At 58.1% G+C, this 15,397-nt stretch overlaps 1 protein-coding gene across 3 annotated transcripts; it reads right to left on the bottom strand.

Annotated features, from left to right (window-relative positions):
* Nucleotides 1-5,094: 5,094 nt before the first annotated feature.
* Nucleotides 5,095-14,348, bottom strand: ELF3 (E74 like ETS transcription factor 3). Of its 3 annotated transcripts, none has more exons than XM_039533279.1 (9): nt 14,230-14,348; nt 10,834-10,983; nt 9,754-9,978; nt 9,291-9,374; nt 9,056-9,181; nt 8,664-8,756; nt 7,608-7,724; nt 6,543-6,738; nt 5,095-6,290 (listed from the first exon to the last, which is right to left on the bottom strand). In XM_039533279.1, exons 2-9 carry the CDS (start codon nt 10,973-10,975, stop codon nt 6,179-6,181), a joined length of 1,095 nt encoding a protein of 364 aa, XP_039389213.1. In that variant the 5' UTR covers nt 10,976-10,983; nt 14,230-14,348; the 3' UTR covers nt 5,095-6,178. The 3 variants fall into 3 exon arrangements, with proteins under 3 accessions (XP_039389213.1, XP_039389212.1, XP_039389211.1); XM_039533278.1 differs by lacking the exon at nt 14,230-14,348 and adding an exon at nt 12,081-12,194; XM_039533277.1 differs by lacking the exon at nt 14,230-14,348 and adding an exon at nt 11,879-12,071.
* Between the last annotated feature and the right edge of the window lie 1,049 nt (nt 14,349-15,397).

Below are 15,397 nucleotides of genomic sequence, written 5' to 3'. Positions count from 1 at the left end.
GCCTCTCACCAGCTCTCCCACGGCTTTATATCACTGTGGGACACCCTGGGGAGAGGCTGAATCTCGTGGGACTCTGCAGGGGAGGCCTTTCTCACTGCTTGCTCTTCTGCCCTGACCAGCCCAGCCTCACCACCGCAGGGTGCTCTCCCGCGCCTTCTGTCTGCAGGGCAGAGACCACCCCAGCTGAGGGAACTGACTGCAAGGAGAACCCCCCTCAACAGCTCTCGCCCTGGCTCCCCGGTGGGTCAGGCTGCCTGGCTCTGCGGTGGGAACATTCAGGGTGAGGCAGGCGAGACAGACAGCTTGGCTGCGGTGGCTGCCCGAGCTGGTTAAACATTGGCTCGGGCCGGTTAGGTAACACAATCCGCAGCAGCAGCGGAGAAATGAAACTGCCTTAGTAAACAAGGTTCACTTGCCAGGGCGGCCGAATGCGTGACAAGCCGCTATTCCCTCCCTGCCAATCTGCTGGGGTTATCTATTGACTGAGGATAAACACCTCACCCACTCCATGCTGCCCCAGGGCTCCTACGCGCCATTTGACACCCATGGGCTCCTTTACCTCATGCTCCAGCTATGTAGAAAGAACAAGAGAGGGGCCTGGTGCCAGACCCACGCTGTGACTTAACCTCCCTTGGTGCAGGGCCTCTGCCACGGCTCCTAAACCAGCAGTCAGCAGTCAGGCCTGGCTGTATGGAGCCCATGTTGGCACATGTGAGCCAATACCCACCCCACCCACCACAGAAGGGGCCTAGCTGTGTCGCCAGGCTTCTCAGGGCTTCCCAGCACATTGACCTTCACAAGCCAACCCAGAGCGGGTTCCTGGTGATGGCATCTGGGCTCCATGCAGCCAGCCAGCAGTGGGGTGGAGGAGTGCAGCATCTCCGCCTCTGCTTCTTTCTAGAGCTCTCTTTCGCCAGCCAGAGGAGGTCACTGGAGCAGGACCCATTCCCCAAAGCCAACAAACTCTGGCTGGGGACACACAGTCCCGACCAAGTTTGCACTAGTGACAGGCCAGCGAATTGCTGGCCCTCCTGTACCAAACCCTGCCATGGCTCCTTGCACATGCCGCCAGTGGGCCCAAGACAGGTTGTAACAGAGCAGGGGCACACATGCTTCACCCGGCCCAGAGCTGCAGTGGCAGCTTCTCGGGCACCCAAGGCCCTTGTCGAGTTTGCACAAAATGGGGCAGACCTGGTGTTTGTGACTTTCCTGGTTTTGTCACCAGTCTGGTGCTAGGTGGTGTTTTTCTTCAAGCCCCAGCTTCAGGAGTCACGTGATAATGTGAAAAATCGCAGCTTGCATTTAAAAAAAAAGACATTTCTAGCCCTCATGGCTACAGAGAAAAGATGGACAATGTGGCCTGGGTGAGACCCTAAGGCAAAGACCAGAAGCCCACACTGATTATTTCTTTAAAGTCTCATGGGTTTGGGGAGCCTGGCTGTTGAGGCACAGCTGATGGAGGACACACGTGCAGTGCTCCAGCATGGTCGGAGCAGCGTGATCCCAATGCATTCTCCCCCTGATCTGTGCAAGGCAAGCCACTGTGAAAGCTTCTCCGTTCTTGCTGCGGCAAATCACCCACCTGCTGAGTCAGGGAGGCCTGAGTTGGGGATGTACTCCTGGGTCTCTCTCCCCTACTCAGACATAGCCAGTGCAGGCTGCACTGGCTGGAGCAGAGGGGAAAGTCTGCCCTGCTAAGACGGCCCCCAGCGGGAGGATTCTACTTCCTAGGATCTAGCTGCTGCTGAGAAATTCTAGGGGCTTCCTCGGGACCCTTTGGCCACGTGCAGATGAGGCCCTCCATGTACTGATCTCACCCCTCCTGAATGGAAGTGGGGTGCTCTGCCGGGGACAGAGGATCGACACTCAGGGATGAGCCAGGGAGATGCTTTGCCGAGGCAGTTGCACAGCAGGAGAGGGTCCAGGCTCTTTAACATGGCAAGAAATACCCTAGTGGTAAAGCTGGAGATCTAGGAAAACCCCTAAAAATGAAAGAGCAGATACACGAGGAGCCCCAGGCAGCTACCCCGGCACCTGAACCCCACATTCTAACTGCTCCCTCTGAGGTAATAAAAAAGAAACTACCCTCTTCCAAGCACGTTACATTTATTTGCAACAGGGGCTGGTGCTTTGGGGGCAGGAGTAGAGGGGCATGTGCCAGCTCTTAGAAGTGAGAGGGTACAGGGAAAACCTGACACAAGCACCTTCCTGCAGAGGCCCTCAGCAGCACAGGCAGACCTGCCTCAGTTTCCCCTTCGTCCATCCCTGCGAAGGAACATTGCCTCTTTCAACAGCAAATTCAAACCCTTGGTGCTCCTGGGAAACCTCTTTCCAGAGTCAACCCCTCATGCCTGGGCCCAGCTTGCACTCACCAAGTAGCTTCTTCCCCTCAGTCATAGGGGCCTCTGGACAAACCTTCCTGACACTTGAGCCAGTCCTCCCGAAAGCTCTCCCCAGAACCCCTCACCGGCAGCTCCCCGCTGCTGCTCTCCTGCAGCGCTTTCCCTCCAGCCACTCTGCTGCTCCGTCCATCCACCTCCCCTCTGGTCTCAAACAGCCTCACCTGCCCCTGCCTCACCTCCTATATCTGGCCCAGGTGCCTCCTCGTAAGCCCCATTGGGAAGTAGCTGGGCACTGGACCGCGTTCCCTCTTAAAGGGGCCAGTCCCCCTGCGATGGGAGGATGTTAGTGCCACACCAAACCCACCGATCTCCCACCTCCCCCAAAGCCATTCTGGGGTAGAGTAAAGCCATCGTGCACATCTGGCCCAGCTCTGCTGTCTGCGTGGTTACCACCCACTGACTCTGCCCAGGAGCGGATGCCTGGGGAGGTCAGCCCAGAACACAAGCAGCCTGGGTGCTACCCAGAAGCGTGAGCGGGCAAGGGCTGCACTGGGGCTTTTCTTTCACGGACCCTTCCTCACCTTCAGGCCTCTGCTTTGCAGAGAACTGGGAGTTGCGGGGGTGGGGCTGAAGCGGTCTGGGGTGAGTGAGCTGCTCCATGGGACTAGTGGTTGCATGTGTGTTGGGCTGGGGGGTGACCTGGGATCTTGGGATGGGAGTGGCCTTGGCACTCTCCTTAAGGTTGCAAGCCACGGCGACACCTTTGGGACACAGCTACCTAGAGGGCATTGGCTCAGCAGGGTGGGTGAGATTCCCCAGGATGTCCCTTATAGGGACCACAGGGGAACCATCCTTTGCTCAACCACACTACACTTTAACAGTAGCTAGAGTTTGTTCAGTCCCCACAGGGAGAGCTCCATTCTGGTGGCTGCAGCACTGCACTGGCTTCTCCAGACTGGGTCAGGTTCCCAGGAGGGCTCTGATCAAAGCGCATGGTCCCCCAACCCATCCATGCCCATAGCCTTGGAGCAGCAAGCTAGAGCCAGACTACAGCTCCTCCAGCCAGGGAACAAGGGGCAAAGACAGCCAGGGTGACAGACAGGGCCATGTTGCTTAATGCACCACTGGAAGGTGCTCAGATGGAAGAACCTGAAGAGAAGAGAACATGGCAGGTGCTTTCAACACCCAGCCCCAGCAACAGCAGGGACCCTGTGTGTGCATCCATGCGGGCTGCAGGGCCTGCCCACCCTGCCTACCTAGGCCCTTCCACAGCCCCCTCCCCCTCTGCATAAGCTCATCCTCACCACAGCCTGGGAGCATCCCCACTTCACACCTGAGGCACAGGGTCAATCAGTGATTCCCCGGCAGAGCTAAGAACCGGACAGCCAGGGCCGGTGCAACCCATTAGGCAACCTAGGTGGTCGCCTAGGGTGCTAGCATTTGTGGGGCGGCATTTCGGGTCCTTCGGCAGTGACCACGGCAGTAGGATCTTCAGCCACCCTGGTCGTTGTCGTCATTTAGGTGGAGGGACCTGGGGCAGGGGGGCGTGGGGAGGGCTGCCTGCAGCAAGTAAGGAGGGGCGCGGCATGCAGGGGAAGTGCTCCCCGCCCCAGCTCACCTCTGCTCCGCCTCCTCCCCTGAGCACGCCGCCCCGCTCTGCTTCTCTCCCTCCCAGGCTTGCGGCGCCAAACAGCTGATTGGCACTGCAAGCCTGGGAGGCGGGAGAAGTGGAATGGTGACGGCGTGCTCGGGGAGGAGGCGGAGCAGAGGTGAGCTGGGGCGGGGAGCTGCCGCATGGGCGGGAGGGGTGCCTCAGGGCGGAAGTGGGGAGCTGCTGCGGGGGGGTGGTGTGCCTCAGGGCGGAGGGGGTGGGGAGCTGCCACGGGGGGGCGCCTCAGGGCGGAGGGGGGAGCTGCCGCAGAGGGAACACCTCAGAGTGGATGGAGGGGTGGGGAGCTGCCCCGGGGGGGCGCCTCAGGGCGGAGGGCTGCCACAGGGTTCGGGGGGGGCACAAGGTGGAAGTTTTGCCTAGGGCGCGAAACATCCTTGCACCTGCCTTGCGGACAGCTCTCTCCCCTCAGGTCACTGCTTTGGGAGGAAAAGGCAGCTCAGCTGCGGAGACATTTCTTCCTCCAGGGTTCTCCACCAGGGAGCCTTCTCCAGTAGAACTGAGGAGCTCTGGACTTCAGGCAGGGACCGATGGCCCCAGAACAAATATGAGGGAACAGACATGGGTCCTTCAGGAACAGACTCAAGGCACTCAATCTATTTAGCTTAAGCAACAGAAGGTTCAGGGGTGACTTGATCAAAGCCCATAAATACCTACATGGGGAACAAATCTTTGGCAATGGGCTCTTCAGTCTAGCAGACAAAGGTCTGACACTACCCAATGGCTGGAAGCTGAAGCTAGACAAATTCAGGCTGGAAATACAGTACATTTTTTAATAGTGAAGGTACTTAACCTCTGGAACAACTTTACCAAGGGCAGCAGTGGGTTCTCCAACACTGGTCATCTTTAAATTGAGCCTGAATGTTTCCCTGAAGGATGTGCTCCAGTTCACACAGGCAACCTTATGGAGGAGGTCAGACTAGCAGGGGTAACTACAGTTTCTTGCGAACATGGACTCTGTGACACCCCGCCCCCCCAAACAGCCTGGCCCCACTTTACCCCCAGCCATTACAGAAGCCACAAGGAGGAGGCGTGCACACCGTTTGTAAAAAAAAGCAACAATTTATTTCTGATATACTCATTATCAAAACAGAAAAAGATCTCGTGAGTCCACCAGACCCCTCAGTGCCAGGACACACTAATGCCACGTTCTGTACAGAGACCTTCAAAGGCCAGAAGAACCTTATTTCAGTCCAGCTGAATATTGAGAACAGTCATTGGTTCGAAGAGGCCAAGTGCTTCCAGGACAGTCAAAATCACGCAAGAACAAGCTTATTTATGAAAAAATAGCTCTCTATATACATTATATACCCTCTGTTTATGATACATAAATTAGAAGCAGGAGGAGAGCGCCTCATGGGGAAAGGGGATGTTATCACACTGAGGGGATAGGATTTGGGGGGCACGGAGGCAAACGTCCCAGGAACAAGGAGGGAAGCTCTGCCTGATGCCCCAGCTACTGTCATGGTCTCTCCGGAGCCATCTGAAATTCACAGTTCTCTCCAACTCCCCTTGGGCCAGCGCTGCTTGAAATTCTCTGCTTGGGCCATTCGCAGAGCAGCAGGCTACTCATGCCAGCGCACAGCCCGCGTGGCTGGCAGCAGCCCCATGGCAGGCAGCATGGAGAGGGCATGCTTGGCAAAGACACAGTGCTCAGTGCCTGTTCTCTTCATTCCATCTATCACAGGGGGCGGCCAGTGCCCCTGTAGCTGGCACACCGGTGCATCCCACTTCCTGGACCATGGCTGACTGCAACAGTAGCCAGGGCCCCCTGCTCTGCTCACACGTTTGAAGTCCCCCGAATTCGATCGTGAAGAACAAAGCACGTCCCTTCCACTCTTCCAGGCTTTGGGGACAGCCAGAGTCACTGTAATTCCACTTGGAAAGAAGAGTCCAGCAATGCAACAACAGAAATAATGGTTTACAATAACCTACTTGAGCCAAAATATCAGCTGTAGTTAGCTAGGTGCCGGCGGGTAACCAGCACATACACGTGTGCCCCTAGGAAGGGGCTGGAGGCTAACACACTGCCCAGGCCAGCAGCTTTGGGTTCCAACGTGTGACAAAAACTCTTGTCTAGGGAGCATGGTTCAGTGCATTATGCCTTGGGTCTCACCCCTGGGCCAGATGGGCAGAGCCCGAGTTCTTGTAGGGCTCCCCCGGCTCCTTAATTTCGGTTCAATACTTCCTCCTCCTTCCAGCCGCTGGAGTTCTTCCCAAACTTGTAGACCAGCCGCCTCCCGTCGACCCGCTCCAGGATTTCCCGCTTGTAGTAGTACCTGGAAGGGAAGGAGGGGACATCAGCACTGGATGCAAGGCAGCCAAGTGAGCCAGTGTGGAGGCCATCTGGGAAGGGAAGAGCCTGAGGCCGGGGGCGCTGGGGGACAGAGGCTGGGAGAGGAGCTGTCGGGGCAGGGTAGGGAAGCAGAGGAGGCAAAGCATGGAGGTAGGCCCTTGAGCCTTGGAGACAGGCTGGGACTCCACTGCCCTGCATCGCTTGGGTGGGACGGGGGCAATCCCCTGACACCCACCTCATGGCCCGGCTCAGCTTCTCGTAGGTCATGCTGCTGTTCTTCTTCTTCTGTCCCCAGAGCTGAGCCACTGCCTCGGAGCGGAGGAACTTGAAGACGCCTTCGCGTCGGTCCTCCCACTTCATCAGCCCCTCGTTCAGCTCGGGGTGGAGCAGGATGTCCCGGATAAACTCCCACAGGTGAGTCCCTCTCGGGGCTGGAACAGAGAGAGGAGGGACGGTCCAGTTCAATGGGGGGGCTCTTCAGAGCCGGGACCCCAGCAGGCTGAAGGAGGCTCTGCGGATAGTGCTGCCCAGGGCTGGGAGCTCCATGATAACAGCGGCAGCTCCCTGCACCCTGGGAACAAATCAGCTCCCCACCCCCCACTCCGTGGGTGCAGACGGTCCAATAGGCAGCAAAGCCCATGTTGTTCCACATGGGAGCTCACTTGGGGGCTGCAGCCCAGACAGGCTACACAGCTGTGACCCACTGAGGCACCTGGGCCCCAGTCCCCAGGGGAGAATCTGTGGGTGGTGCAGATCCACTGGCCCCACGCCGGCCCCCGTACAGGTGAGGCAGGGGTCACAGCAGCTCAGGAGGCAACGGCAGTGCTGTAACGGCCACTGAGCAATAGTCCACGGTGCCGGCTGCGCCATGGGTCAGAGGTCCAGTCCATCTCCCCCATGGCCCCAGCCTCATGGTGGCACCCCCGGCTCCCAGACCACCTACTGGGGCGGTGCATTGGGACCAGGGATCGGCCCTTAGGAATTACTGGACCATCAGCAACCAATCGGAAAGCACTGGGGGCTCCTGGTTAGTCATTATGGCCCCGATTCCCTTGAAATCAATGGCAGTTAGCACCCAAACACCTTTGAGGATCAGTGCCTAAAGGCTGCACCGTGCAAGGTGCTGGCCCTCAACGTACTATGGGCTATGAACCTCCATCCTTCCTCCCACCTCCCCTCCCCAAAGACGGCCGAGACAACTGTCCTGGTCAATTCCAGGGCTGGCCATGAACTTCAGCACCCGGACGAGCCAGGGCATAGCAACCCTAGCCCACAGAAGCCCCACTGGCCTCTCACGTACAGTGCTTGCTCTTCTTGGTCTCCAGGCAGTCTCTGTTCTCCTTGCTGAATTTCCGGGGCCTGCCTCTTTTCCGCTTCCCATGCTTGACATCCTCTTTGTCATAGTCGGCAAAGCCATCTGCGCGGGAGGAGGTGGGACACGTTACTGGGCCTGTCTGGGTTTGATAGTGGGCCCACCCTGCCCTGTGGGGTCTGAGCAGCCTCAGCTCCCGGCTCCTCCTTCTTTAGACATACAAGGGGGGATGCCCACTGTAGTTCCCTAGGGACAGGTCACCTCTGCAGGCTCAGGGAACTGCCAGCCTGCCCGACCTAACCGGCGGTCCCTGTTTAGCCATCCAGCAACAGGGTCCCTTCCCCCATCTCCTACACCTCGGGTTCCCCGGCATGCCCTGGGGAGAAGGCCTGGACACTGGTTCGAATGGTCGCTATGGACTTCATCATGCCCTGTTATGCTGAGCGTGGCACAGACCATGGAGTCAAAGAAGCTCCCTGTGCCAGAGGGTTTCTGACCGTTGCCTGTGGGAGCGAGGTGCACCTTGGCCAAGTCCCTAACCCCCATCCCAATCTGCGGTGCTGCTGGCATCTGTCCCATCCCCTACCTCTTCCCAGGTCACCATGGCACCAAGATTCTGCCAGCAGCTGCTGAGGCAGAAAATCTCAAAGGCAGATCGCATCCCCTCCCTGTGCACAAAGCAGGGGCAGATGGAGGAGCCCATGTAAAACCCAGAGCCAAAGCCAAGGTGACTTCCTGTCCAGGTTCCATTTTGTCCAGCCCACCAGAGTGCAGGAGATCTGGATAAAAGCTTCTGGGTTTGACCCATTTTGCCTGGATACCAAGGCAATGAGTGCCTGGGAAGTTTCTGAGACAGAAAGCTAAGGCAGGCCATCTTTAGGAGGGGTCAGTTCTCACAGCCTTCTTCCCAGCCCAGGGGACCCAACCAAGCTCTCTCCAGTGGGAAGGGGCCTTTCTTTTCCCTCTCTGACCCCGGTTTTGTTCCAGCCTTGCCCAGCCACAAACTCATCTCTGTCCTGGCCAGCCGGGAAGGAGGCGACTCACCGTCAGAGGAGAACAACTTCACTTCTGTCGGGTCGGGATCTATGTCACTTCCACCGGAGTCTTGGGAGTTGGGGCTGTGGGACATCCCGGTCCCTGCGGGGGCAAAGCAGATAGGTTGGATTTCCCATTATTCCCCTCTAGAAAAACTTCCAATCAGCAGAAAGCAGTTCTTCCAGCCAGACACACCAAACGCTCCCCAGCAGGTGGTCTGCCCTGGTAAGGGTTTTTGGGGAACTCCCGCACGAAACTCCAACTGTGTCCCCATCCCAGAGGACCACACATGAGATGCGAGCAGACGCAGGGCCATCCGGGACTGATGGGAGAGCCAGAGTCCATGCCCGCCCCATGGCCAAGGATGCCCCGACACTGAGCGTGAGCAATGAGGGCTTTACCTGAGACAGAGATGTCAGAGCTGCCTGGAGACAGGGCACCGGAAACGTAGCTGAAGTCTGCCTGGTAGAAAGGGTTTGTGGATTTCATCTCCTCCAGGGATTCCTTCGTGCACGAGTTTCCCAGCTCTAGAAAGAGTGGAGGAGAGGGCAGGAAAGGGTGAGCCCCGTCCAGGTAACGGACATGCACATGGCAGGGGCCTCGAGGGACAAGGTGTGGCCGGGGCGCTTCTCTTACCGGAGTCCTGGAAGATCTCTTGGGAAGACATGTCCTCTTTCTCTAGCAGGTCAATGATCCAGGTCAGCTCATCCGAGACCGAGACTGCAGGAGGGGGGCGGATAGGAATTAATTGTATTTGACCACTACGAAGGGCAAAGGCACCTCCCCATGCTCTTCCTGTGGGCCCCTTCATGGGTTCCCAACCCCCCGAGACTGATCTTCTTGGGTTCCAGCTGTTCCCCTGGCTTTTCTGGTGCAAGCCCTGCTACACTCCCCAATATGCCATCCAAACCTTCCTTCTAACTGGGATAGGAATGGGCCTTGCCCCAGGTTATAAGGCCACAGTGACAGGGGACATGCCAATCTGGGAGCTGCAGGGAGGTGCCCGTCCCCAGCTCTGGCTGGCTAGGCAGGGCCGGCTTGCTGTGGGCCCTGATGACGTGGGGCAGAGGAAGATCTGTGCTGGGTCACTGGCACTCACCGATCTCATGGAGGCGGGTGTAGAGCTCGTCCCCAAGCGGCCCGAAAATGAGCCGCAGCTGCTCCTGCGTGCAGTGGCAGAGCGTGTAGCCGTCCATGTTGCAGCAGGAGAAGTTGATGGCGCTGGCGTCGTACTTGTTCTTCTCCACGTGGTAGCCGATCCACTCCAGCACCTGCGCCTTGCTCCAGAAGTACGGGAGCTCACCGAACCACGCCGGCTTCTCTGCTGGGGAGAAAGGAGCAGGGCTCAGGGGAGCTGCTCACCCGGTGGGGCACCCGGCACCGGCTGGCTGGGCAGGGCTCTCGATGAGCCCATGTCATAAGGGGTGGGGTTGGCTCTTGTGGGCACAGAGTCAGACGGGCGGGGGGGTATCTTGCTTAGTCACTCTTGTGGCATTGTCACGTACACCTGTCTCCTGCTCCTTTATCTCGGATCCTGCCTGATGGCAGGGCCTGAGGAAATGGCCGATGGCAGCTTCTCAGCTCACAGACCAGTCGTTCCCCAAAGGGCACTGCAGCCCCGCCAGAGGGCATGAGGGACACCCCCACACCCTAATCCCAACTGCCCGAGAGTGATCTTCCCCTTCCGCTAGCCCCAGCTGGCCGATGGTCCATCCAGCCCAGTCCCCTGTCTCTGGCAGCAGACTAAACCCTGATGCTGCCGAGGAAGGACACTGAACTTCCAACCTGCCCCCACAGCCCCCCGGCAATGGGGCACACAAACTATAACGATAACACTTTGCGCCTCAAAACATCTTCTGTCCAGCCTCCCATGGGACCCGCACGTTAATAGGATAAGCCTGGCAGGCACCCCTCTACGGGAGCCATTGAAAATAACATTTAGAGAAGGAAACTGAGGCACAGAGAGGGACAGGGACTTCCCCAGGTCACCCAGTAGCAGAGGTGGGAAGAGAACCCAGGAATCCTAAAGCCCAGTCCTGTGTGCTAACTACTAGGCAACTCTGTCTGCCTTCCAGTCCAGGGGCGGGAATCCATCTGGTGATTAGCTTATGCCCTGACTCATTGTCACTGCAGGTCTCATGCCCGGCTCTGCCCCGTGGCACGCAGGCTCCGGCCCCACCTGTGGTCTCCGCAGGCAGCGCAAGGTTGTCCTCCTTCCCCAGGTGGGCCAGCAGTTCCATGGGGGGCTGAGCCTCCTCCGGCTGGTACATGGCACTGATGTAGTTAGAGAAGATGTTGCTGATTTCACAGGATCCCGCCATAAAGCTCTCTGCCAAGAGATTGCACCTGTCAGCATGACTCCAGCCAGCGCAGCCTGCGGGATACAGACCTTCCCGAGCCGGGACCTGAACCCTGGGCTGGGTACAGCCTGGGAGCACGGAGCCCGCCCCAGCCCCACGGCAGGGACGGGGTTACAGCGAGCAGTCTGTGCATCTCCACGGTTCCCTAGAGCAGCACCCCGATTGCCCCTTCTGGTGCCTCAGGCCCAGGGTCCTCTGCGATCCAGGACAGCTGGGATCAGAGCCCAGCCTGCAGATTTCTAGCTGGCGTGAATCGTCATCATGTCAAAAAAGGTCAAGCCCTCACTGGACCATTATCAAGCACCCTATGTTCCTTGGGCCCATTGCTGACCTTCCGCTGTAAAAGGGAACAGAGACAGACTTCCCCTGGGCTGGAGGCTGCATCCCAACCAGCTTGGCGCTTTCAGCAAGCTGCTGATTGAGCACCAGGATGAGAACAAGCAGCTGTCGCTGATTCCAAGGCCTCCTTCCATCCAGGCTGTAAGTCTGATAGCACCTGGCCAGGAGGAAGGGGATGTGCAGTGGGGCCGGGGTGGATGGGACTTGGAGTCTCCTGCTTAGCAGGTTCATCGCATTGTCATTTGCAGAGAGCTGCGGTTTGGCTGCTCCACCGGGAAAGAGGCCATATGAAAATTCGGTCATCACTACTCACCCCATGGCCCCATCTCCCAAAGCACCCCAGTCCCCGTGCAGCGCAGGGGCGCCCGGCCAGCCACACTTGCTCCCACCCACCGGCTCCCCAGATGCCGGTGTCCTCAGCCCAGTCCTCGAACCCAGCCTTAAATGACCCAGAGAAGCGACTGTCCCGGCATCACCAGGCCTGCCCGGGCGTGAAAGCTGGCGAGCAGGAATGCTGGTACTCACCTGCCTCAGCCCAGGGCAGCGGAGGTCTGTGCGGGTGCTTTCTACCCCTAGTGCCCAAAGGGCTTGTGGCACATTTGGCCAACAGTGGCTGGCAAATAAGGAGCAGCATCCCCCAGCGAGCGCAGGGTGCACGAACACCTCCACCCTCAGCGAAGTGTAACAGCACCTTTAAAGCACGGAGCACAAAGGCTTTGGTACCTACCACAGTGCCCCCCAGCAGCAGCAGCAGTTAATCCACAGGCAGCGAAGGGAGGTGGAAATACTCCAGGTGCACCCACTGGCTTCTACCCACTACTCATCTGTGCCTGAGCCCTTAGCGCCTACCCCTATAGGCGGCCCCTCCCGGGTACCTCGCCTTATATAGCGTGTCTGCGGTAACATGATCTCACGGCTCTAGGGGAATTCCTAGCCCAAGTATTCAAGCTCCCAGCTCCATCGGATTTGCATAATAGGTGCCACTGGCCCCATGCCAGTGCTTTCTTGCCGGGAAATCAGGGCTGGCCAGTTTAATGATTGTCAAAGCCCTTGCCCAGCCTGTGCCAGCGTCTCACCCCTCACCATGTTTTTCTCTCTTTCTAATCTCACGTGTTTGTTTGCTCACAAAAGCAGGTTAATTGGCCACCTCCTCCCTGCCAGGAATAGCAGCCATGTAAGGGGCTGGTGTGCCAGCCGGGCCTCTCCCTGCCAGGAGCTCAGCACAGGGTGAAGGGGGCAGCTGGCCAGACAAACCTGTACTCTGGCCCCCACCAACAATATGCAGCTCCCCTTGGCTGAGCTAAGAACCTCAGCAACAGCTCCGGATCCCCCCAAAATCTAGAGTTCAGGTTCAGCCCAGACCTCGTAAGTGACCCCTCTAAAATGGGCACTGCACCGTCTGGAGTGGAATCACACCAGGCCATGAGAGAAGGGGCCTGTTCGCCGCTTGGCCAGCTTGATGCAGCGACAGCGCCTCCAGAGCCAGGGCAGCGCCACTGGGCAAGACAGGCCCTAAGCCTCCCCAAGCCAGGCCCAGAGCTGGGCTGGGTCCTGGGGGGCAGCTGATTTGACCAGAGAATGGTGTAAATCGGGCGATGGGAAGAGAGGATTCTCCTTATTCTGCTGCTTCCGATGTGTGCATGGATTTATTTCTGACCAGCTGTGGCTGGGGTGGGGGTCCCTCCTGCCCATTCCCACCCCTCCACTTCCCAGGCGCTGGAGAGGGCTGTTTGTCCCAGCCCTGCCAAAGTCAGTGGCATCTTGCTCACACTCACACACGACCAGGCTGCAGTGGACAGGCAGGGGATTCTTTACTGAGGCTGCAGGTCACGGATGGATCCCGTGGTTCTCTCCAGCTCCCAGCCTGCACTACCTGGTGTCGCCACACATAGGCTGAATCCTGGCCTGGAAGGGACGGCTGAGTGTGCGACAACACATATGTGTACACCCAGATGTGGCACAATGTGCACACACACATACACACACGCACTACAGCGCTCTCACACTGAGCGCTGCACCATTTGTAACCCTGAAAAGTCAACGTTTCCAGGTGGCCTGAGTTTAGCCCCCGCTGTGGCTGTGAACAGCCCACCTAACCGGCTGCTCCAGTCACAGGCATTTCACACCTCCGCCCAGTGACGTCACACCCGGTTACCCCACTTCTGGGAAAGTTGCCATGGCCTCGGTGTTACCTGGGCCTGTGACGCCATCCAAGAGGCAGCAGGTCAAGCTGGCTAATGACCCAGCCTAATTTCATTGTTCTTCAGGACAGTCATTAGTGCATTGTGTATGACGGGGATGCCGCCCGGCCTTTTGCTTTCTGGGGACTACATCTTAACGCATGGAGGCTCCCGCTGTGCACCCCCCAGCTCCACGCCTCTCCTGGAGGCTTAGCTGCAGGCTTCGCGCCGTTTGCCTGCACCTGACAGTGAGACAGTTTTGGCTGAAGAGGCTGACGGCACAACTAGGGTGAGATGTTATTCCTCGTCAATGGCATTTCAATCGCCCCAGCCCCTGTGTCATAGACTCGTAGAATATCAGGGTTGGAAGGGACCTCAGGAGGTATCTAGTCCAACCCCCTGCTCAAAGCAGGGCCCTCAGTATCCCTCTCTTACAACTGAGGTTCAGCTAACCCAGTACCTAGCTCCTAGACCATCCTTCCTACCCTTTCACCCAAGAGTCCCAAACCAGCTTATAAACTGCCCCTGCCCCACCAAGATCACTCCCCTCCACTGCTGAAATGCAGCCCCCTCGGGGCAGAATGTGGCAGCTGTTTCATGGGGCACAGCAGCCCCAGGCAGCACGGGGCGGGGAGTTGAAATTGCAGGGCTTTCTCGCAGCCCTGCTCTCAGGATGCGACCCGGAGGGAAACATACCCCATTATATAATCCCCGCACTCCCCTGCCTCAAATCCAACTTGCCCCACAGGTCCGAGCTGGAGAAGCCGCTTTTGTCCCAGCATAGCCTGGAGCCTGCCCAGGAACTGAGCTCCAAAGTTCCCCTGGGATTGACTCAGAGAGCAGCAGTGACCAGACGTGGTGTTATCTCTGCCCCACTCACACCTGTACACCTGCAGGACAACAGGTGCATCTGACACACAAGCCCAGGACCTCATTGCCCTCTGGTGGCCAAGTCTGGCATAGCATCCTTTTGGGGGCACCCTTAGCAGCCACCTGGACTTAAAGGGGGTGATTTGTACAGTGTGGAAAATGTGCCTCCAGATGAGGCAGCCGAGCACCCCAAGAGGCATTGCCACTGCAAAGGGCTGTTTGTGCAGGCAGAGGCCGGTTTGCAGAGGCTGCTGACTGTGTGTTCGAGCCGGAGGATACCGATGCCTGTCAGCAGGTTTCGAAATGTGTTTCCAGTCTGCCGTGGAACAACAACAAAAGCTTTCCGAGGAATTGCCTCAGGGGAGAGGGGTACGTGGCCAGAGCCGGGTGGTGAGGGCGCCGTTGGGGTAGCCCTGCTCTGGACCTTGCTCAGGAGTTCTAGCTCCAGTTGGCCTGTGTGTAATTGAACTTTTAGCCACAGGACTACGCTCCTCCCTGCACAAAGCCAGGTTCCCAGTCCCTAGGATCCCTGGTAGGAGCAGGGCCCCCGTTCCCATACCTTTCCCCCGCCCGTGGCTGTTTGCTACAGAAGACCGTTAGGAGGCGCTGGGCCCACTTTTTCAAGCCTTTCCTTGTAACCGTGAGGGCTAGAAATGGGACTTTTATTTAAAAAATGCAAGCTGAGTGTCTTATGAAATCACAGGACTCCAGGAGCTGGGCCTTGAAGGACCCCCGCCCCCCAAATAGCACAAGGCTCATGATACAAAGCAAGGCTGGACTGCTCTCGCTCTCCCCAAACTAGGGGGGGTGATAGCTGAGCCCTCCCGGGCAATGTTCCCCAACTCTGCAGCGCACTGCTGCCTGCAGTCTGTCAGAGCGGTGCAAGACATGCATGCTGACTCAAGGCTTTTAGCATAGCTGGGGTTTATTGGTGGAGGGTGGGGGAAGGGGAGGAGCGGGTGAGATGGAGGGTGGGGAGGCAGGGGGGTGCCCA

Source organism: Mauremys reevesii, linkage group 4, assembly GCF_016161935.1.
Source record: "Mauremys reevesii isolate NIE-2019 linkage group 4, ASM1616193v1, whole genome shotgun sequence".
NCBI lineage: Eukaryota > Metazoa > Chordata > Testudines > Geoemydidae > Mauremys > Mauremys reevesii.
Note: the sequence above shows the minus strand (reverse complement) of the source record. Positions and strands in the feature narration are given on the sequence as shown.